Genomic DNA, 20883 nt, shown 5'->3' on the forward strand with positions numbered 1-20883 from the left:
GACCCCACAAGTTCCGCTCATTTTCAATTCCCCTTTTTTTTGATAGTCCTCAGTCCTGAGGGGAACAGGGGTGGGAAAAGAAAGACAACATAGTTTGGAATAGAGAGGTTAATCATAACTCAGCAGGGAAACTGTTTTTAGGGGGACTCAGTTTCAAGAGCATGGGATGAAGTGGTGGATGAGGGAAGGGATGCGGAGATGGAATGTGGGAAATAGGACGGGCAAAAGCAGAAGACCAAAGAACATCACTGCCTGCGGTCTGATGTTACTCACAGCCAAGGGTGTTCTTAGAATCCAGGCCTAGGGGAGCAGGAAGGAAGCAAGACTCATCTTAAACTTCCCCTTTCCCCAGTTCTGGGTGCTGGGCAGGGCAGCTTTGCAGGAGGAAAGGCAAAGAAACTAAGATAAACGAGGCCGGGAAAAGAACATTCGGGGGAAGGCATAGGCCAGAGAGCAGGTGGTTCATCCCCAGTTAGCAAGTAGGGATCTGGAACCATAAGGCTTGGCGTTCTCTTGAGGCACTGCCACTCAGGTCGCTGCTGTGGCGCGGGTTCAATCTAGGGACCAGGAATTCCCACAGGCCATGGGCGTGCCAGCCCCCCCCTCCCCCCCGCAAAAGACAGAACTGGAAGACTTGGAGGACCCCAAGCAATATAAACTCCCAGCAATTTCCAGAACCTACCCACCACTCAGCCTGCTGGAACCCTGGGGTAGGTAGGCAGCCCCCAGAGTGATCTAAGAAAGAAAAGCCATGGTAGGAGGTTAATTTTAAAGAGTGTTACCCAGGGCCCCGTCCAGCCTAGATCAGAGGGTGTCTGATGGGCAGTATCGGTGGGGGTGGGGGGAAGGCGGGGTCCGGCGGAGAGGAGGAGAGGGCAGGATCCACCACACGTGACACCTTGACTGCAAATCTGTGTCGGGAACCTCTCAATCTTTGCTCTTTAGATTGAGAATTTGGAAACCCTGATGACTCTTTATTGGAATTTGAGAGACCAGCACATTGTATTCAAATCACTCCTTCAACAAAATATTTGTTGAGTACCTATGGTGTGCCAGACCCTGGGGAACACATCAGTGAACCAGACAGAGGTCCTTGTCGTCGTGGAGAGAATATTTTGGTGGAGGAAGACAGAATAAAAATATAAATCAACACATAAAGGAGTTCCCATCGTGGCTCAGCAGTAACAAGCCCAACTAGTATCCACGAGGATGAGGGTTCCATCTCCGGCCTCGCTCAGTGGGTTAAGGATCCAGTGTGGCCGTGAGCTGTGGTGTAGGTCGCATACGGGGCTTGGATCTGGTGTTGCTGTGGTTGTGGTGTAGGCCAGCAGCTATAGCTTTGACTCAACCCCTAGCCTGGACACTTCCATATGCCATAGGTTTGGCCCTAAAAAGACAAAAAAAAAAAAAAAAAAAATCAAAATATGAGGTGCTTCCAAGAGTTCCCTTGTGGCTTAGCATGTTAAGGATCCTTCATTGTCAGAGCAGTGGTTCAGGTTACTGCCGTGGCATGGGGGCATGGGTTTGATCTCTGGTCTGGGAACTTCCACATGCCACCAGCACAGCCAAAAAAGAAAAAAGATGCTACCAGGTAGTAACAACAGGCTATGAAAATCTTGTACATATTTAACAAACTCATTCAAAGCTGATGATATGCCAAGTACTACTGTAAGTGCTTACAAAATGTTACCTCATTTAATTTTTATGAAATACCTTACTTAATAAATTAAAACAGGGTCTGGGACTAGGGAGGGAGCTAATTCAGCTTGTGTGATCTGGGAAAGTCTCTTCTGGAGGGAACTGCCCTTTAAGCTGGGAACAGAAAATGAGCCAATCTCAACCTCCAGGCCACACATTTCAGGCAGAGAGCTAGTGCTAAGGCCCTGAGGCTGGCTCAGGGTTCAAGAAACTGAAAGAAGGCCACCATGAGTGATGTCTCAGGAGCAGAGGACAGAGGGGGCCAAGATGATGTCAAACAGCCCAGGGGACCCATCCCCCAAAAGCGCCCTGTAGGCCACCATGAGGGGCTTGAATTTTATGACCAGGGGAGTAGGAAGTCTTGTCTTGGAATCTTTAGAATCTTGGGAATTTTTATGTTTTCTTACCTGTAGGATTTTGCAATCAAGTTCATCTCACCACATTAGACTCTTAGACCTTTGCAATCTTGTAATTTCTATTCTAGGTCAAAGCCCTTTCTCTTAAACCTGGGCCGGACCATTCCCTGCTGCCTCCTAGGACCTTGCTTCTAGCCTCTGACACCCCAGGGTGTCCCCTGGAACTGGGGAGAGGGAGAGATGGGGGCAACACTTTGTTGCCAAGAAGTGGGCTCTCGGTTTCCCCTCTGCCTTGTTCTGAAAGGTGGAGGGAGGTCCCAGGTCCAACCTCTAACCTGTCTGGCCGCTCAGCCCTTCTCCAGGGATAGCCAACTGGCATCTCAAACTTCATGGCCTAAAGACAATTCCCGATTCCCTCCCTCCTGCAAAACCTGCTTCACCAGTTTTCCACCCCAAATGGTCCCCATCTCCTTAACTCACCTCTGTAAAAGGTGAGTCTACTTGCCAAGGACAAAAAAAAAAAAAAAAATCTAAGGTTAGGGAAAACTTTAGTTCCACTTGCTGAGGACAAAAAAATAAAAAATAAAAAAAATAGAAGTCTAGGGTTAGGGAAAATTTTGTTCCACTAGAGAACACGCCCTCCTGGGTTATCAGTTTCAGGGGTTGTTCATCTTCTTGGCAATTGTCTCTGTTCTTCTATTGCAATAGTCTTTTGTTTTTTGGGTTTTTTGTTTTTTTTTTTTTTTTTTGCCTTTTCTAGGGCCGCTCCCGCGGCATATGGAGGTTCCCAGGCTAGGGGTCAAATCGGAGTTATTGCTGCCAGCTTATACCACAGCCACAGCAATGCCAGATCCTCAACCCACTGGGCAAGGCCAGGAATCGAATCTACAACCTCATAGTTCTGAGTCAGATTCGTTAACCACTGAGCCACGACAGGAACTCCTGCAATAATCTTTTGGAATGAAGTCTCTCCTTACCTAATAGGAGAATTGTTTGTATTTGCCAGAAAGAATCTGGTTCCTTCTTTGGCCTTCAAACTCAGTTTGTCAGCAAATCCTGCTGGCTCTACTTCCACATGCATCCCAGACAGACGTACCCATCGCTTTCTCTCCCCACTGCTACCCACCCTGCTTCTAGCTCTTGCCCTCACTTGCCTGGACTCTGGCTTGCACAAGATATCCAGCTTTTTCTTCCCCTGCTCCCAAACCCCCACTTCCTTCTTCCTGAGGGCTATCAGAAGAGTCCTTTTTTTTTTTTTTTTTTTTTTGTATTTTTAGGGCTGCACCCACAGCATATGGAAGTTCCCAGGCTAGGGGTCCAGTCAGAACTGCAGCTGCGGGCCTACTCCACAGCTCACAGCAACGCCAGATCCTTAACCCACTGAGTAAGGCCAGTGATGGAACCTGAGTCCTCATGGATAATAGTCAGGTTCATTACTGCTGAGCCACAGTGGGACCTCCCAGAAGGGCGTTTTTTAATTAATGCAAAAAGAAAAATCTTTTTGTGAGATGCAGGGAGCGGGGGTGATCCGTACAGCGGTGGGAGTAGGGGGAATTGTTAGGAAGGATCAGGAGGGAGGTTTCCAGGATGATGGAAACTTTTCTTTCTTTCTTCTTTTTTTTTTTTGGAGTTCCTGGGCCAGGGATCTGATCCGAGCTGCTGTTGCCACCTAAGCTGCAGCTGCAGCCACTCTGGATCCTTAACCCACTGTTCAGGCCGGGGATAGAACCTGTGTCCCAGCACTCCTGATCCCGTTGCACCACAGCAGGAGCTCCAATGGTAACTTTCTGTATCCCTATAGGAGTTTGGGTCACGGGAAGGATGTATGCATTTGTCAAAATTCATCTCATAGACGCTTAAAAATGTGTGCATTTTGAAGTTCCCATTATGGTTCATCAGGTTGACCTGGCACTGTCTCTGTGACGATTCGGTTTCTATCCTTGGCCTCACTCAGTGGGTTTGGTGTTGCTGCAAGCTGTGGCATGGTTCACAGATGCAGCTCGGATCCAATGTTACCATGGCTGTGGTCTAGGCGGGCACGTGCAGCTCCAATTCGACCCCTATATATATATTTATGCATTTCATTGTATGTAAATTTACCTGGGAGGCGGCAGATGTTAACCCTAGCAAATTGTCCATATGCTGATGCGTTTAGGAGGTACTGGTGTCTGCAACTGTCTTTGAAATGCATCCAAAAAAAAAAGTGAATTGAGGGATAAGATGAATGGATACATAACAAAGCAAGAATAGTTGCAGAGTTATGGGTGGAAGCTAGGTGGTGAATATACATGTGTCTACTATATGTTTCAAAGTTTTTCTAATAAAATGTTAAATGAAAATGCAGGGCGAACATAGTAACTTGCTGCCGGAAACACTTCCACCGCTTCCCTTTGCACTAGAAATAAAATGCAAAATCTTTTCCACAACATCCTCGCTGACCTGCTCCCCTACATTCAATTGTCGATGCAACACAAATTTATTGAATATCTACTGTGCGGCGAGGCACTGGGGGAAGACAGCGTGGATCTGACATTGTAACCATCTTCTGCCTCAACAAGCCATCGCATTGCCCTGGCCTTGATGCATCCTGAAATTATCTTAATTTATAATTTCATTTGCATGGAGATAAGCACTCTGAGAGGGCAGTGTCCCTCTGTTACTCATAGCTACGTGTCCAGATCTAGGCCCGAGCAAAGTCTTATTTACAGTTAGACCTCAGTAACAATTAGTTGAAAGGCTATTAGGTGGCATTTATTTAACATTTGATATGTATGCGCCTTGCCCTGTTTTAAGTTGGGTGCACACACATGTACCAATTTAATCCTGAGACAGAGCCCCGTTTTACAGAAGAGTTAACAGAGGCGCAGAGAAGCTAGGCTGTGAACTCAAGCAGTTTGGCTTCTGGCATCATTTTTCTAACCACTATTGCTAAGTGAGTGAATGATTCAATCAATCACTCAGACTAGCCTGAGAGGTTTTTTTATTTTATTTTTATTTTTTTTAATTTTTTTGGTCTTTTTGCTATTTCTTTGGGCCGCTCCCGCAGCATATGGAGGTTCCCAGGCTAGGGGTCGAATTGGAGCTATAGCCCCCGGCCTACGCCAGAGCCACAGCAACTGGGGATCTGAGCCACGTCTGCAACCTACACCACAGCTCACGGCAACGCCGGATCCTTAACCCACTGAGCAAGGGCAGGGACCGAACCTGCAACCTCATGATTCCTAGTCGGATTCGTTAACCACTGCGCCACGACGGGAACTCCCTATTTTATTTTTTTAATATTACTCAATGAATTTATTACATTTGTAGTTGTACAATGATCATCACAACCCAGTTTTATAGCATTTCCATCCCAAACCCTCAGTGTATCCCCCCCACCCCCTCAAACCTGTCTCCTTTGGAAAGCATAAGTTTTTCAAAGTCTGTGAGTCAGTATCTGTTCTGCAAAGTTCATTCTGTCCTTTTTTCAGATTCCACATGTCAGTGAAAGCATTTGATGTTGGTGTCTCATTGTCTGACTGACTTCACTTAGCATGATAATTTCTAAGTCCATCCATGTTGCTAAAAATGCCAGTATTTCGTTCCTTTTAATGGCTAATATTCCATCGTGTATATGTACCACATCTTCTTGATCCACTCCTCTGTCAGTGGACATTTAGGTTGTTTCCATGTCTTGGCTATTGCAAATAGTGCTGCAATGAACCTTGGAGTACATGTGTCTTTTCAAGTCATGGCTTTCTCTGGATAGATGCCCAGGAGTGAGATTGCTGGGTCAAATGGTAGTTCTATTTTTAGTTTTCTGAGGAATCTCCATACTGTTTTCCACAGTGGTTGCGCCATTTACATTCCCACCAACAGTGTCATAGGGCTCCTTTTTCTCCACACCCTCTCCAGCACTTATTGTTTGTAGACTTTTTGATGATGGCCATTCTGGCTGGTGTAAGGTGGTACCTCAAAGAGGTTTGATTTGCATTTCTCTAATCATGACTGATGTTGAACATCTTTTCATGTGTTTCTTGGCCATCTGTACGTCTTCTTTGGAGAATTGTCTGTTTAGATCTTCTGCCCTTTTTTTTGGTGGGGGTTGTTTGTTCTTTTGGTATGGAGCAGTAGGAGGTGTTTATAAATTTTAGAGATGAATCCCTTGGTCAATTCATTTGCAAATATTTTTTCCCATTCTGTGGGTTGTCTTCTTGTTTTGTTTAGGGTTTCCTTTGCTGTGCAGAAACTTTTAAGTTTAATTAAGTCCGATCTGTTAATTTTTGTTTTTACCGTCGTGACTCTAAGAGGTGGATCTGAGAAGATGTTGCTGTCATTTACATCAGAGAGTGTTTGGCCTATGTTTTCCTCTAAGCGTTTTATAGTATCTGGTCTTATATCTAGGTCTTTAAGCCATTCTGAGTTTATTTTCGTGCATGATGTGAGGGTGTGTCCCAGTTGCATTGATTTACATGTATCTGTCCACACGCACGTACCCACCCGACAAGCACTCACACGCGAACGCACACCCTGGTAGCAGTGAGCAGGGAGGCAGGAGCTGCGGAGAGCGAGAGGGGTCACAGCCAGGCACTGGGTGTGGCCTCCTGGAGGCGGCCAAGGTCTCCAGCTTCAGGTTCCTCCCTTCTGCCCACGCCCTACCTGCGGCCCAAAAAGCTGTCTCCGCCCCCTCCAACCTGGGTGACCGGGGAGACGACCGCTGGAGCGTGTGTCCCCGACACCAGGCGGCGGCGGCAGTCTGGGGGAAAGAAATCCGGCGGCAGGGAAAGAACCCTGCCCTTAGGCCAGAGGAAAGGCTAGCTGCCCCGCCTCCGTCCGCCAGATTTCGCTTCGCCGTGGAGGGAGCCGCCCGGCACCCGCCCCCAACTGGCCCAGCCTCGTGGAGCGTCTGGGAGCCGCGGAAGCAGCAACCTGCCGAGATGGAGGCGGCAGGCACCTGGGCGCTGCTGCTGGTGCTGGTGCTGCTGCTGCTGCTGGCGCTGGCGCTGCCTGGGATCCGGACCGGAGGCCACCTGCCCCCTGGGCCCGCGCCGCTGCCGCTGCTGGGGAACCTGCTGCAGCTCCGGCCCGGGGCTCTCTACTTGGGACTCATGCGGGTGAGGGGCCGCGCCGCCGCCCTGGCCAGGAAGGAGTGGGGGCGGGTGCCAGGACCAAGAGACCCAGGGGACCCCCAGGAGAGAAAGCAGGCAGAGAGGCCCTTGGGTATCCTGGAGGATGCAGGCAAAGGGTCCCAGGGCAGAGCAGCTGTGGATGCTCCGGGGCGGGGCAGGAGTAGGGGTCCAGGGCTGAGAGGAGGAGTGGGGGGAGTCTTGGGGAGAGAGGATCCTGGGGTGGGGGCTGGGGGCTAGGAGGGGCAGAATTTTGCCTACAGAACCCTGGAGAGAGTTTGAGAGCTAGGAAGCAGGATCCAGAGTGGCAGGGGTCCCGGGTTACAGAGACCAGCAGACTCCTGGCAAGGTTGGGCGTGGAGGGGCCGGGCACCAAAGCTGAGAAAGACAGTCCTCAAGCAGAAGAGAAACTGACGCTGTGATGTGGTGGCTTGTCCCAGCGAGAGAGGGAATACAGGGGAGCCATCCTGAGGAGGGGGGAGAGTGTGTTACCCCCCCCCGGGGGGGGGGGGAGTTGGAGGCAGAGGCTGGAGTTCCAGGAATCTATCTGCAGAGACCTAGGGGGATGTGGGGGGTGGGGCGTGGAGCTGGGTGGAGCTCAGCTGGGAGGAAGCTGGAAGTTCCTGGGACAGAGAAAGGGAAGAACATGAAAGAAGGACCGAAGCCCAATCTTTTGGGATGGGTGGGTGGGAAGAGGCCAGAGATTCCCTGTTCAAAAAGAGTCTGGGGTCTTTCAGAATGTCTCAAGGAGGGTGGCAATCTTGGAAGAAATGGGACCGTGGCTAGGTGGTATCTGCTCCAGAATTTGAAGATTTAGCACGGATTGAAAGGGATGGCTTGGAGTTCCCATTGCGGCACAGTAGTTAACAAATCCGACTAGGAACCATGAGGTTGCGGGTTCGATCCCTGGCCTCGCTTAGCATGTCAAGGATCTGGCATTGCCGTGAGTGAGCTCTGGTGTAGGTCATAAACTTGGCTCGGATCACGTGTTGCTGTGGCTCTGGCATAGGCCAGTGGCTACAGCTCTGATTTGACCCCCTAGCCTGGGAACCTCCATATGCTGTGGGTGCGGCCCTAAAAAAACAAAAAGACAAAAAAAAAAAAAAGAAAGGAAAGGAAGGGGTGGCTTGGAGTTCCTGTTGTGGCTCAGCAGTAACAAACCTGACTAGTATCCATGAGGATGAGGGTTCAATCACTGGCCTCCCTCAGTGGGTTAAGGATCTGGCATTGCTGTGGTGTAGGCCAGCAGCTACAGATCTGATTCCACCCCTAGCCTGGGAACTTCATATGCTGCATGTGCAGCCCATAAAGGAAAAAAGTAGGGGTGGCTACTGGTTTTTTTGGGGGGAGGGGCGCTGAGGGATTTGGGGAGACCACAGCTGCTGATGGCCATTTTTGCTGCCATGTGTCTGAGTTGTCTCAGAATCAGGAGTTAGGGCTCTGCCAGGAGTTAGGGGAATGGGGACCAGAGTGAGTGTTGGGTGACAGAGTTTGGGGAAAGAGGACTCTGAGAGTCTGATGCAAAAAGAGAACTAAGCCTCCCGGGGGAGACGATTTTGGTTTGAGGCAGGACGGGAGGGGTTCCTCCTGGGTGGCTCATCTAGTGACAGGAGCCACGATGAAGACACAGAGATGATAAGAGACCGCAGCCTGCCCCACAGCGTTGGTCCCCTTCTCGCTTCCTGCCCCCAGCTGAGTAAGAAGTACGGGCCGGTGTTCACTGTGTACCTGGGACCCTGGCGGCGCGTGGTGGTCCTGGTTGGGCGCGAGGCTGTGCAGGAGGCCCTGGGGGGTCAGGCCGAGGAGTTCAGCGGGCGGGGGATGGTGGCGACGCTGGACGGGACCTTTGACAGCCACGGTGAGTCATAAAGGGAGTTGGAGGCTGCTGGGTCCCGCACTCAGAGCCTGCCACCAGGTACGGTATGTGACCTTGTGCGCGTAGTTCAGTGTCTCTGGGCCTCTGTGTCTCCATCTATAAAATGGGGTGATAACGGCTCCTCTTACCTTGGATTGTACTGAGACTGTACAAAGTTACTTACCTGGTTATAGTCGTGTTATTACTGCTCCAGGTGAAGCCCCAAGGCTGAGAGGAGGAGGGAGAGAGTTGGAGGCACTGGGAATTAGTGGGCGAACACGCAATGTGTACAAACCATTCTCTATGTTAAGAGTGAGTGCAGGGAGTTCCTGTTGTGGCTAAGAGGAAACGAATCTGGCTAGTGTCCATGAGAATGCATGTTTGATCCCTAGCCTCGCTCACTGGGTTATGGACCCAGCTTTGTTGTGAGCTGTGGAGTAGGCCACAGACATGGCCTGGATCCCGTGTTGCTATGTGGTGGTGTAGGCCAGCGGCTACAGCTCTGATTCGGCCCCTAGCCTGGGACCCTCCATATGCCACAGGTGCGGCCCTAAAAAGACAAAAAATAAAAAGAGTGAACGCAGGAGGCTGGTGCCGGGTGTTCTGGGGAAGACAGCAGTGACTAAACAGCCCCCATCCTGCTCCCCCAGGAGCGCCCAGACCTGTCGGGAGACAGACCTGTCACCAGACAGCGACATTCCAGGGAGGTCAAGGCCGACCTTGGGGAAGCCCTGGGACTGGAAGAATTTGTAGAGGCACCTGGTGGAGGATGTCCAGGAAGTCTTCCTGAAGGCCCAGGTGTTTAAGCCAAGACTCATAGGATGAGTGGGTTGAATACTCCTAGGATGAAGGGGGTCCAGGCAGAGGGACCAGAATGTACAAAAGCCTGGAGGTGACAGAAGCATTTAGCCATCAACTCGCACATTTTCAATACGCCTGGCTTAGGACTGGGGACACGGTGATGACCGTGACAGAGGTGTGACCTGTCTTACTGTAGGAGAGGGGGGTTTTGCAGCAAGACAGTGGAGGGAGAGACTAGAATTCTACAAGGAGAGGTACAGCCTTGAGAGCAGGACACAGGGGACTTTTACCGGCCAGTGGAACAGAGGGAGTGGGGGGGGAGAACGGGAGGAATCCGGGAAGGCTTCCCAGAGGAGGTGACATGTGAACTGAGATCTACAGACTGAGTGGAGTTAGTGCCATGAGGATGAAGAGGCGAGTGATCCAGGAGGTGGGAACAGCAAGGGTAAAGGCCTGGGGTGGGGGTGGGGGGCTTCCTGACACCTTTAAGGAAGTGAGAAAAGGCCTGGGCAGTTGCAGTGGGATGAATAACAAAGCTGGAGAAGCCTGCAGAGCCTGCTCTTGCAGCGCCTGAGTGGAGCCAAAGAGTTTGGTCTTTGGGTTCTCCTGGGAAAGGATAGAGAAAGAGTTGAAACTATCCTCCGGTTGCTGTGTGGGTGCCCAGGGAGGGGACTGGGCTGGACCAGCCCTGAATGCAGGCTTCTGCCTGGGGCATGGAAGGGCTGGTGGCTGAGACCAGGAGGAGAGACATTGAGGCCATCTGGGGATAGTGCAGTGGAGGGGCGGAGGGGACTCAGGAGGAGGCGTCCAGGAGGCCACTAAGGGCTGACATTCCCTAAGTGGAAACAGCTCAGGGCATCACTTGGATAAAGTAGGAAAACAACGCAATTCCATTTTCCTTCCTCCCAATGGAACCTCCGACGGACATAGGGCATGAGCCACAATAATTCTCCATAAATGTTGGGATGGATGGATGGATGGGAGGGAGAAAGGGAAAAGAGGAAGAGGAAGGAACGATAAACAGATGGGCAGGGGGACAGAGGAATACGAAGCTGGAGAGAGGGAAGAAATCTTCACTCACGCTGCTTAATCGCAGAACACAGGGAGCCTGAATAATCCCAGTTACCAGCTCCTCATGAGAAGGTCACCCTCTGACCCGAGGGTAGACATTTATTGAGCACCTCCTGAGTTCTCCTCCATGGGCTAAGCTGGTATGGACCCAGGACAGGGCACCTCACTGGGTGGAAGGGAGGAGTCCTGGGGGTGGGGGTGGGGAAAGGGCCGGTCCCTCCTTGAGTCTAGCCTTGTGTGCAGGTGTTTTCTTCTCCAGTGGGGAGCGCTGGAGGCAGCTGAGGAAAGTCACCATGCTCGCTCTGCGGGACCTGGGCATGGGGAAGCGAGAAGGCGAGGAGCTGATCCAGGCGGAGGCCCAGCGTCTGGTGGAGGAGATCCGGGGGACGAAAGGTCAGGTCGGCTGGGCCAGCAGCCTGTCCCAGTGTGGGAGAGCCTTCCCTCCGGGGCTGGGCTGGGGACCCTGGTCACTCCACCTCTGTCCTCCACCTGCCGTCTCTGCCCCGCTGTCTCCCTGAGGGTCTCTGTGTCCCTGATGTTGTCACATCACATTCCTTCGACCTCTTCACTCCCTCTATTTCTCCTGTCTTTCTCTCCTCTAAGTCTGCCTCTGTCTTTGTCTCTCTCTCCTTGTCTGTCTCTCTCTTTCCCAGTCTGTGTCTCTCTCTGTGTCTCGTTCCCTGACTGGGTCTGTCTCCCAGTCTCTCTTTCCTTGTCTGTCTATCTCTCCCTGTCTGTCTGTCTCAGTCTCACTCTCCATGCCCACACCTGGCCCCCACTCCTTCTTTGCGGATCTGCCCTGCCCGTCCCCATCACGAACGCCCTCCCTGCCTTCTTGTACCCAGGACGGCCACTTGACCCGTCCCTGCTGCTGGCCCAGGCCACCTCCAACATCATCTGCTCCCTCATCTTTGGCCGCCGCTTCCCCTACGACAATGAGGAGTTCCAGGCTGTGGTCCGGGCGGCCGGCGGCACCGTAGTGGGGGTCAGCTCCCCGTGGGGCCAGGTAAGTGCACAGAATCCCGCTCCAGCCACCTCCCCCAAAGGCCCCTGCCTGCCTCTTCCGCGACCCCAGAGCCCCCTGTCCGCCTGCCCTCTGCCCAGGGCCAGGCCCCGGTGGAAACAGCTGCCCCTCTCCCGGCAGACCTACGAGATGTTCTCCCGGCTCCTGCAGTTCCTGCCCGGCCCCCACACACAGCTCCTCGGCCACTTGGGCACCCTGGCTGCCTTCGCTGTCCAGCAGGTGCAGGAGCACCGGGAGAACCTGGACGCCTCCGGGCCGGCGCGCGATGTTGTGGAGGCTTTCCTGCTGAAGATGGCAAAGGTGGGGGAAGGGCAGGGTGGGTGGGGGGCTCCCGAACAGCACTGGTGGCCTGGCTGGCACCCCACCCTGGGGGAGCTGGGCCGCGCTCTCGGCCTCCCTCTGTCTCTCTCTGCCATGAACGTGTCTCTGCAGGTGTGAGCCTGGCTCTTCTCTCCGGGGCAGGTTCTTGGCCTCTCCCCACCCCCACCCCCACCCCGGGTGTGTCCGAGTCACTTCCATCTCTACGCCTGCTCCTCCCTGCAGCCTCGGCCTGGTGACCTGCCCCCAGCCAGCCTCGCCATCACTTCACCCCACCCCCACCTCCCTCCACCCACGCAGGCCATCGCCTGTGATGAACCATCACTGACTCTCGACACCTTGCGATGTCCAATTACACTCATGACATCCACTCTATTAATTATGTGAGAACAAGCACCACATGAGAAAATTAGAATGAGTTTTGAGTTGTACATGCTTTGCAATTATGGGAAATATTCAGGACTGCATTCTTTGAGTAAATGCATGCAGCCACCCTGTTCACGGAGAGAGAGGAATTTTTTTCTTAGCTCTGTGGCCCCATTTGTTTTCCCTTTTTTTGGCCTCACCTGAGGCGTGTGGAAGTTCCCGGGCCAGGGATCTAATCGGAGCCACAGCTGCGATGACACTGGCCCTTAACCCGCTGCACCACAGCAGGAACTCCATTTTTTAAATTAAAATTTTTGACTAGATTTGGTATTCACATACACACTACTGTGTATAAAATAGATAAATAAGGACCTACTCTATAGCACAGGGAACTGTATTCAATATCTTGTAACAACCTATAACAGAAAAGAATCTGGAAAAGATGTACAATATATGTATATATAGCTGAATTACTTTGTTGTACACCTGAAACTAACACAACATTGTAAATCAACTATACTTCAATTAAAAATTAAAATTTTTTAAATTTAATTATAGTAAAACACACATAACATGAAACTCCCCATTTTAGCTTTTTTTTTTTTTTTGCTTTCTAGGGCCACACCTGTGCCATATGGAGGTTCCCAGGCTAGGGGTCAAATCAGAGCTACATCTTCTGGTCTACGCCGCAGCTCAAGGCCATGCCAGATCCTTAACCCACTGAGTGAGGCCAGGGATCGAACCCACAACCTCATGGTTCCTAGTCAGGTTCATTTCCACCGCGCCACGATGGGAACTCCCCTGTCTTAGCCATTTTTAAGTGTACAGTTCAGTTGTGTGAATGTTTCTCGCCACCTTCCATGTCCAGAACGCTTCAACTTGCAAAACTGAAATTCTGGACCCATTAAACAAGTCCCCGTCCTCCCCACCTCCAGCCCCCAGCAACCATCCTACTACTTTCTGTCTTATGAACGTGACTCCTGTAGGACCTCACGTAAGTGGGATCACACAGTTATTTGTCCTTTTGTGACCTACCTCACCTAGCATGATGTCTTCGGGTTTCCTTCATGCTGTTGCGTGTGACAAGACATCCTTCTTCGGGCTGACTCCTCCTCCACTGTCTGACATGCTACATTTTCTTTATTCATTCATCCATCAGTGCACACTTGGGTTGCTTCCACTTTTTGGTTCTTGTGAATAGTGCTGCTATGAACATGGGTGTGCACATGTCTCTTAGAGACCCTGCTTTCAGTTCTTTCGGATAAATCCCCAGGAGTGGAATTGCTGGATCATATGGTAATTCTGTTATTAATTGTTTGAAGAACCGCTGTACCATTTGCCACAACAGCTGCATCCTTTTATAGTCCCACCAGCGGCGATGGATCCAATTTCTCATCCATGCTTGTCATTTTTTGTTTGTTGTTGTTGTTGTCGTTGTTTTTTCCTTTTTATGGCCTCACCTGCCGCATATGGATGTTCCCGGGGCCGGGGTCGTATTGGAGCTGCAGCTGCTGGCCTGCACCACAGCCACAGCAACACAGGCTCTGAGCCACATCTGTGACCTTCTGTGACCCACCCTGCAGCTTGTGGCAACGCCGGATCCTTAGCCCACTGAACAAGGCCAGGGATCGAACCCGAATCCTCACCAACACTATGTCAGGTTCTTAACCCACTGAACCATAATGGGAACTCCTGCTCAGTTTTTTATAGTGGCCATTCTCTTTCATTTTTAACACTTCTAAACTTGAGAGACCTAACACTAAGAGCCCACTTCCCAACTTCCCCACACATTTATTTAAACTCTCCAATAGGAGTTCCCATTGTGGCTCAGCGGAAATAAATCTGACTGGCATCCATGAGGATACAGGTTCGATCCCTGGCCTTGCTCAGTGGGTAAAAGATCTGGCATTGCCATGCGTGAGCTGTGGTGTAGGTCGCAGATGCGGCTCCGATCCTGTGTTGCTGTTATAGCTCCGACTTGACCCCGGGCCTGGGAACCTCCATATGCCCTGGGTGTGGCCCTAAAAAGACAAATACATAAATAAACTCCCCGACACACCTTTAACTTGCTGTGCTGCACCCCAGACCAGGCTGGGCCGGGCCTCTCCTTGGCCTGTGTTCTCTGAGCCCCTCTGCCTGCTTTCTCCCAGGAGAAGCAGGACCCCCAGAGAGAATTCACCGACAAGGACTTGCTCATGACGGTCATTTATCTTCTGTTCGCCGGGACCGTGACCATCAGCACCACGATCCGCTACACCCTCCTGCTCCTGCTCAAATACCCTCGGGTCCAAGGTAGGAGCCTCTTCCACCAGCCAGGCCTGGGAACAGCAGGGAGGGTCGAGAGGAAGAATGTTGAGGAGAGCAGACCGCCCGAGCCAGAGCCTGGAGGCGAGAAGGAGCTCAGCGCCAGGGGTGTCTGAGGAGCGAGGCATTTGGGGACTGCTGGTTGCTGGTGAGGCAGAGCAAGATGAGAAATGAAGCAGGAGACGTCTCCAGCCTTGTCGTCTTGGTGGTGCATCATGTGCCTCATCCTGAGCAACGGGGAGCCATGGAAGGTTGTTGAGCAGGGGAGGGCAGGGTCAAATGAGCATTTTAGAAGAATCCGTGGAGTTCCCCTTGTGGCTCAGCAATTCACGACCCCAGCTAGTATCCATGAGGATGCGGGTTCAATCCCTGGCCTTGCTCAGTGGATTAAGGATCCGGCGTTGCCATGAGCTGTGGTGTAGGTCGCAGACACAGCTTGGATCCCCAGTTGCCGTGGCGGTGGTGTAGGCCGGCAGCTGCCGCTCTGATTCAACCTGGGAACTTAACATAGGCCACACATGCAGCCCTAAAAAAAAAATAGGGTTATCAGAACACAGGCGATGCTGAAGTTGGGATGGCTGGGGGTGCTGGGAATGCACCTCAGGGAACCCCAGCATTTCAGGATCTGGCAACCGCTTTAAACTCTCTCAAACCAGTGGTGGCGGGGGGAGGCTGACCTGGAAGATGGGCTCTGGGATCCAGTGGCCTCGATGGAATGGAGTCAGCCATGACAGGGGCCCTCAGCGGCCTCGTCTGGGGAAAGGGGCTCGGTAACGGTACCCCCCCGCCACAGGCTTGCCGTGGGAGTTGAGAGAGGAGAGACGTGATGCCCAGCACACCGGATGAGTGGGCCCCAGGCCCTGGAGGGCTGGAGGACTCTTCCTCCCTGCCCTCCAGCCTCCCCCCTAACCACAGCTGCTCTAGAAGTTGGGTGTCCGAGGGGAGAATCACGACCCCCCAACCTCTGACCTCCAACCTTCCTCTTCTTGGGCGCAGAGCGAGTTCGGGAGGAGCTGACACGGGAGCTGGGGGCTGGCCAGGTGCCAGGCCTGGGGGACCGAGCCCGCCTCCCCTACACGGACGCTGTTCTGCACGAGGCACAGCGGCTGCTGGCACTGGTACCCATGGGAGTGCCCCGAGCCGTCACCAAGACCACCCGCTTCCGGGGGTACACCCTGCCCCAGGTGGGTGTCGGGTCAGCCAGGCCCCCCCGGCTGTCTCTGCCTCGGGCCTGAGTCTCTGCATCTCTGACTTTGTGTCTCGGTCTCTCTGTCTCCGTTTCTCCGCACCTTCCTCCTTCTCTGTCTCCGTCTCCCCTCTGGCTGACACCTCCCTCTTTCTCTCTCTATCTCCCTCTCTTTTTGTAACTCCCTCAAGTCCCTGCCTCTGTGTCTCTCTTTTTCTTTCTGTGTACATTTCCCTTACCTTTTGACTCTGTCTCTGAACCTTGGTTCCCCCAGGTATCCAGTGGATCCTAATTCTACCTCCTTCTAAGGTGGTTGAGACAATCAGAGGAGGTGACAGGCAGGGAATCAGCATGAGAACTGAGGGCTACAGGAGCCCTCACCCTCAGCCAGGATGCCAACACTCACAACCTGGCTCTCCCTTCTTCCCACCCACCCCCAAATGGGACTCCTCTCAGATCCTGCCCCTTCATTCGAAGCAATGCAGAGCTTTCACCACCAGGGGGCAACATCTCCCTGGAAACCCAATAGTGCCTTCCGGGCAAGCGCTTTTTTGAGCGTCATTATAAAATCCAACTCAGAGCAGTTAGAATCCAGTCCTGCTGCTTTCTAGCTGAGACTTTGGACAAATCACTTCACCCTCTGAACCTCTATCCACTCCTCTTCTAAAATAACAATAGCATCAGCTTGAGATTGTAAGGAATCGATAAAAGGATGTTTGTAAAACACCAACTGAGGAGTTTTGTCGTGGCTCAGTGGTTAGCAAATCTGACTAGGAACCATGAGGTTGCGGGTTCGATCCCCGGCCTTGCTCAGTGGGTTAAGGATCCGGCATTGCATGAGCCGTGGTGTGGGTCGCAGACACGGCTCGGATCCTGCATGGCTATGGCTCTGGCATAGGCCGGCGGCTACAGCTTCGATGAGACCCCTAGCCTGGGAACCTCCATATGCCACGGGAGCAGCCCTAGAAATGGCAAAAAGACAAACAAAACAAAACAAAACAAAAAAACACCAACTCAGCTCTTTCTGCAGAGGCTCCTGTGTGGGGTTCCTGTGTAGTCACCGGAGCAGCTATTGCTAAAGCAATGACTGGTGCAACTACAGCAACTACTGCTAGTGATAGCAGCAACAACAGGCATCAGTGGTGGAGGACCTGCTCCATGCCAGCAATTATTCTAAACGCTTTACATGTATTACCTTATTTAATAATTTTCAGAACAATCATACAACATTATCACACCCCTTTGACAGATGAGGAAACTGAGGCCTTGAAAGATCAGAAGACTTGCCAAATTTACCCAGCCTACAAGTGGTAGGGGCAGGATTCAAACCCAGAACCTATGTTTTAACCACTGCTATCTGCCTTTCTCCTATTTTAACAGCAATAACATGACCTTTTCCTAAAGCCTCGCTCACCTTCCCAACTCACAGCCCCGTTAAACAGTCCCTAGCAAAGGCGAGCCCTCTATCTTTCACCCTCCACCACGGTCCTGAGAACATGGTAACTCTAAGCTCAGCTGAAGGGGCTGCCGTTCTCCTTGAACCTGGGCAGGGAAAGCCTCCTTGGACTCCCCTCTCCCACCCACCCATCTCCTCCAGAAGATCACAGTGGCAGAAAGCGAGAATCTGAGCCAAGTGGGTTAGGACAGCTACGGCTGAGTCACAACATACCCCCAAAGTTTAAAAACAAAATTTAAAAATAACTAGCTCTGCCATGTCCAAATGTTGTCTTGAGCAGATTGCTTCAGTTCTCTGGGCCTCTGTTTTCCTTTTTTTTTTTTTTTTTTGGCTGCCCTGCAGCCTATGGAGCTTCCAGGCCAGAGATCAAATGCAAGCCTGAGCTGTGACCTATGCCACGCCTATGGCAATGCCAGATCCCTAACCCACTAGGCCGGGCTGGGGATTGAACCATCATCCCTGCACCTACAGAGACACCATTGATCCCACTGGGCCACATCGGGAACCCCTGTTTTCCCATCTTTAAAATGGGGATCTTGAAGTTCCTGCTGTGGCACCGCAGGATCAGTGGCCGGGGCCCAGGTATTCCATATGCCATGGGGAGGCCAAAAAAGAAAAAAAAAAAAAAAAAAAGAGGAAGAATCCGACTGCAGGTGCTTGGGTCGCTGTGGAGGCGCAGGTTCTATCCCTGGCCCTGTGCACTGGGTTAGGTATCCAGTGTAGCTGCATCTGCAGCGTAGGTTGCAGCTAGAGCTTGGATTCAGTCCCTAGTCAGGGAACTTCCACATGCTCCAGGTGCAGCCATAAAAAATAAAATTAATAAAAGGGGGGGGGGTCTTATTAGTAACACTTCCCAAGCTTGTTAAAAAGATTTTGTGAGGAGTCCCTATCTTGGTTCAGTGGTTAACGAACCTGACTAGTATCTATGAGGATGCAGGTTCTATCCCTGGCCTCGCTCAGTGGGTTAAGGATCTGGCATGGCTGTGAGCTGTGTGTAGGTCGCAGATGTGGCTCAGATCCCGCATTGCTGTGGCTGTGGTGTAGGCCGGCAGCTGTAGCTCCAATTCAACCCCTAGCTTGGGAATTTCCATATGCTGCCAGGGGGGCCCTAAAAAGACAAAAAAAAAAAAAAAAAATTTAGTGAATTTGTGTGTATGATTGAGAGTGTGTGTAAGTATGATACATGTACCTATTCCATAAAGGATAATATATATTTAAGGCTTAATAAAGTGCCTGACCCGTAATAAGCACTCGATCAACACTGATGCCGCTGTGTTTCGTGAGCCACTTTCCCCAACACCCTAGATTTTCATGCTCGGCCCTCGGGAACTAAAGGCCTGGGGAGTGAGGCATATTTGTAGTTTTATTATGATTCCCCTCAGGGCACAGAGGTCTTCCCCCTCCTTGGCTCCATCCTGCATGACCCCGAGATCTTCGAACAGCCCGAGGAGTTCAACCCAGGCCGATTCCTGGATGCAGACGGAAAGTTCCAGAAGCAGGCGGCCTTCCTGCCCTTCTCCTTAGGTATCGGCTAGGCCCACCCCTGCTCCCCCGCTGGTCCTTCCTCAAGCCTGGGTGTGAGGACAGCTGGCCCAGCCTCAGCTCTCCCTTCCCTCCAGGTAAGCGCGTCTGCCTCGGCGAGGGCCTGGCGAGAGCCGAGCTCTTCCTCCTGTTCGCGGCCATCCTGCAGGCCTTCTCGCTGGAAGGCCCGAGCCCGCCGGGGGCCCTGAGCCTCCAGCCAGCCATCAGTGGCCTTTTCAACATCCCCCAAGCCTTCCAGCTGCAGTTCCGGCCCTGCTGACCTCCACGCCCTTCCCACTGTGTGCACTGGATGTGGGAGGGAGCCTCCACGGTGGGCCTGGACACGGCTGTGTCTCCAGCGCCACACGTCTATACCACAGGCAGCCACATCCACAGAGTCATCAGCCCACGCAGCTGTCACACGCAACCACACATCCAGACACACCCACGAGGGCCACAAGGCAACTTGGCCACACAGCTTGGTTCGGACCTAAATTAAGCCACATTCCTGGATAACCCACCATCTCACACAAAACACAGCTCCCCTGGATTCGCAACCCACACACGGGAGTTCAGCTGCCACCGTCACAAGCCACAGAAACAGCCAGTGTTCCCGGCCCACATGCCCTCTGCTCTCTCTTTTTTTGTTTTTCCTTCTGGCTGCCCCCCGGCATATGGAGTATCAGATCCGAGCCGCAGTCAAGACCGAAGCTGCAGCTGCGGTGATGCCAGATCTTTAACCCACTGCACTGGGCCAGGGATTGAACCTGCATCCCAGCGCTCCCAAGATGCCACTAATCCTGTTGTGCCACATCAAGAACTCCCCACATGCCCTCCACGCATCAGCCTTACCAGTGCCATCCTGTCTGAGAGCCTGGTACAGAAAACATGCCCCATGCTGGGTCATGTCACCACACAGAGGACCTCCTTGTCCAAAGCCCTGTGACCATACTGCTATCCAGGGACAATTCTGTCACCATCCACATGCCCCCAACCACTGAACCACACAGCCAGCCCACATGTGACAATGGCCTGCTTCCTGAACATCTCACCGAGACACGCCACTGGCACAGAGGCACAGCCCCAGCCTCCTCTGCCCCTTCAGCCCTCAAGGGCTCCCCTACCCAGGCATCCCATCCCCAAATGCTCCCCAATATAAACACACCCGCAGCTCGCAATTGCTGGGGATTGCCTGGGGATCAAGTAAACTTGGATGCATGGGGACCCTCAGGCCAGGGGAACCCACACGCACCGGCTTATATAACCATGTTGAACACGTTCCCTGTACCTCCCCCCCCAAAACACACGCACTCACCCCCTCCCTGCCCCTACTCTGCATCCACGTCCCAGTTAGACCCAGTGGAAGGGGCCAGATTGCAACTCCCTGTGTCGGGGCAGAGGCCAGGTCTGTCTGACGTCCCTGTGACTCGAAGGTCCCCTTTTTGCAATAAAAGTTCATTTCTGACCCCTGGTCTGGCCCCGGGCAGAGCCTAGTTCGAGTGTGAGTACGGGGTGAGTACGGGGTGGGGATGGGGGCCCACCCCTCCCTGGAGGCGAGGCGGGAGCCGAAAAACACGGCCCCGCCCACCCGGGCTGCTGACCTCAGTGGCAGATGTGCAGGGGGGAGGGGAGCTGTCTTGGCCTCACTTCCGGTGGGGCGGAGGGGGGCGCCGAGAGAAGGTCCCGGGCAGACGTGCAACCCCGCGGGTGGGGGTGCAAGGCCTCAGGGGAAGCCTGAAGGTGACGCCCTGGGCGGTCTCCCAAACTGAAAGCGATGCTGAAACACCACCCCTCCTCTCAACTCCGGCTCTTCGGTCACCCT

General features: G+C 52.6%; 1 protein-coding gene across 2 annotated transcripts; it reads left to right on the top strand.

The window, feature by feature from the left end:
* Positions 1 to 6930: 6930 nt before the first annotated feature.
* Positions 6931 to 20547, top strand: CYP2S1 (cytochrome P450 family 2 subfamily S member 1). 2 transcript variants are annotated; one of them, XM_021094414.2, is made up of 9 exons: positions 6931 to 7147; positions 8852 to 9017; positions 11130 to 11279; positions 11732 to 11892; positions 12031 to 12210; positions 14745 to 14886; positions 15895 to 16082; positions 18923 to 19064; positions 19160 to 20547. In XM_021094414.2, exons 1-9 carry the CDS (start codon positions 6971 to 6973, stop codon positions 19339 to 19341), a joined length of 1488 nt encoding a protein of 495 aa, XP_020950073.1. In that variant the 5' UTR covers positions 6931 to 6970; the 3' UTR covers positions 19342 to 20547. The 2 variants fall into 2 exon arrangements, with proteins under 2 accessions (XP_020950073.1, XP_084817203.1); XM_084961077.1 differs by lacking the exons at positions 18923 to 19064; positions 19160 to 20547 and adding an exon at positions 16359 to 16509.
* Positions 20548 to 20883: the final 336 nt, after the last annotated feature.

Source organism: Sus scrofa, chromosome 6 (genome assembly GCF_054392235.1).
Source record: "Sus scrofa isolate SSC_HxYL_T2T_F1_AM1 chromosome 6, Sscrofa_HxYL_maternal_Yorkshire_Landrace_v2.0, whole genome shotgun sequence".
Taxonomy (NCBI): Eukaryota; Metazoa; Chordata; class Mammalia; order Artiodactyla; family Suidae; genus Sus; species Sus scrofa.

Coding starts and splice junctions, on each gene's coding strand:
- CYP2S1 (XM_021094414.2), top strand. CDS start 6,971: ATGGAGGCGGCAGGCACCTGGGCGCTGCTGCTGGTGCTGGTGCTGCTG. Junction 11,280..11,731: donor GGAGATCCGGGGGACGAAAG/GTCAGGTCGGCT, acceptor TCTTGTACCCAG/GACGGCCACTTGACCCGTCC. Junction 16,083..18,922: donor GGGGGTACACCCTGCCCCAG/GTGGGTGTCGGG, acceptor GATTCCCCTCAG/GGCACAGAGGTCTTCCCCCT.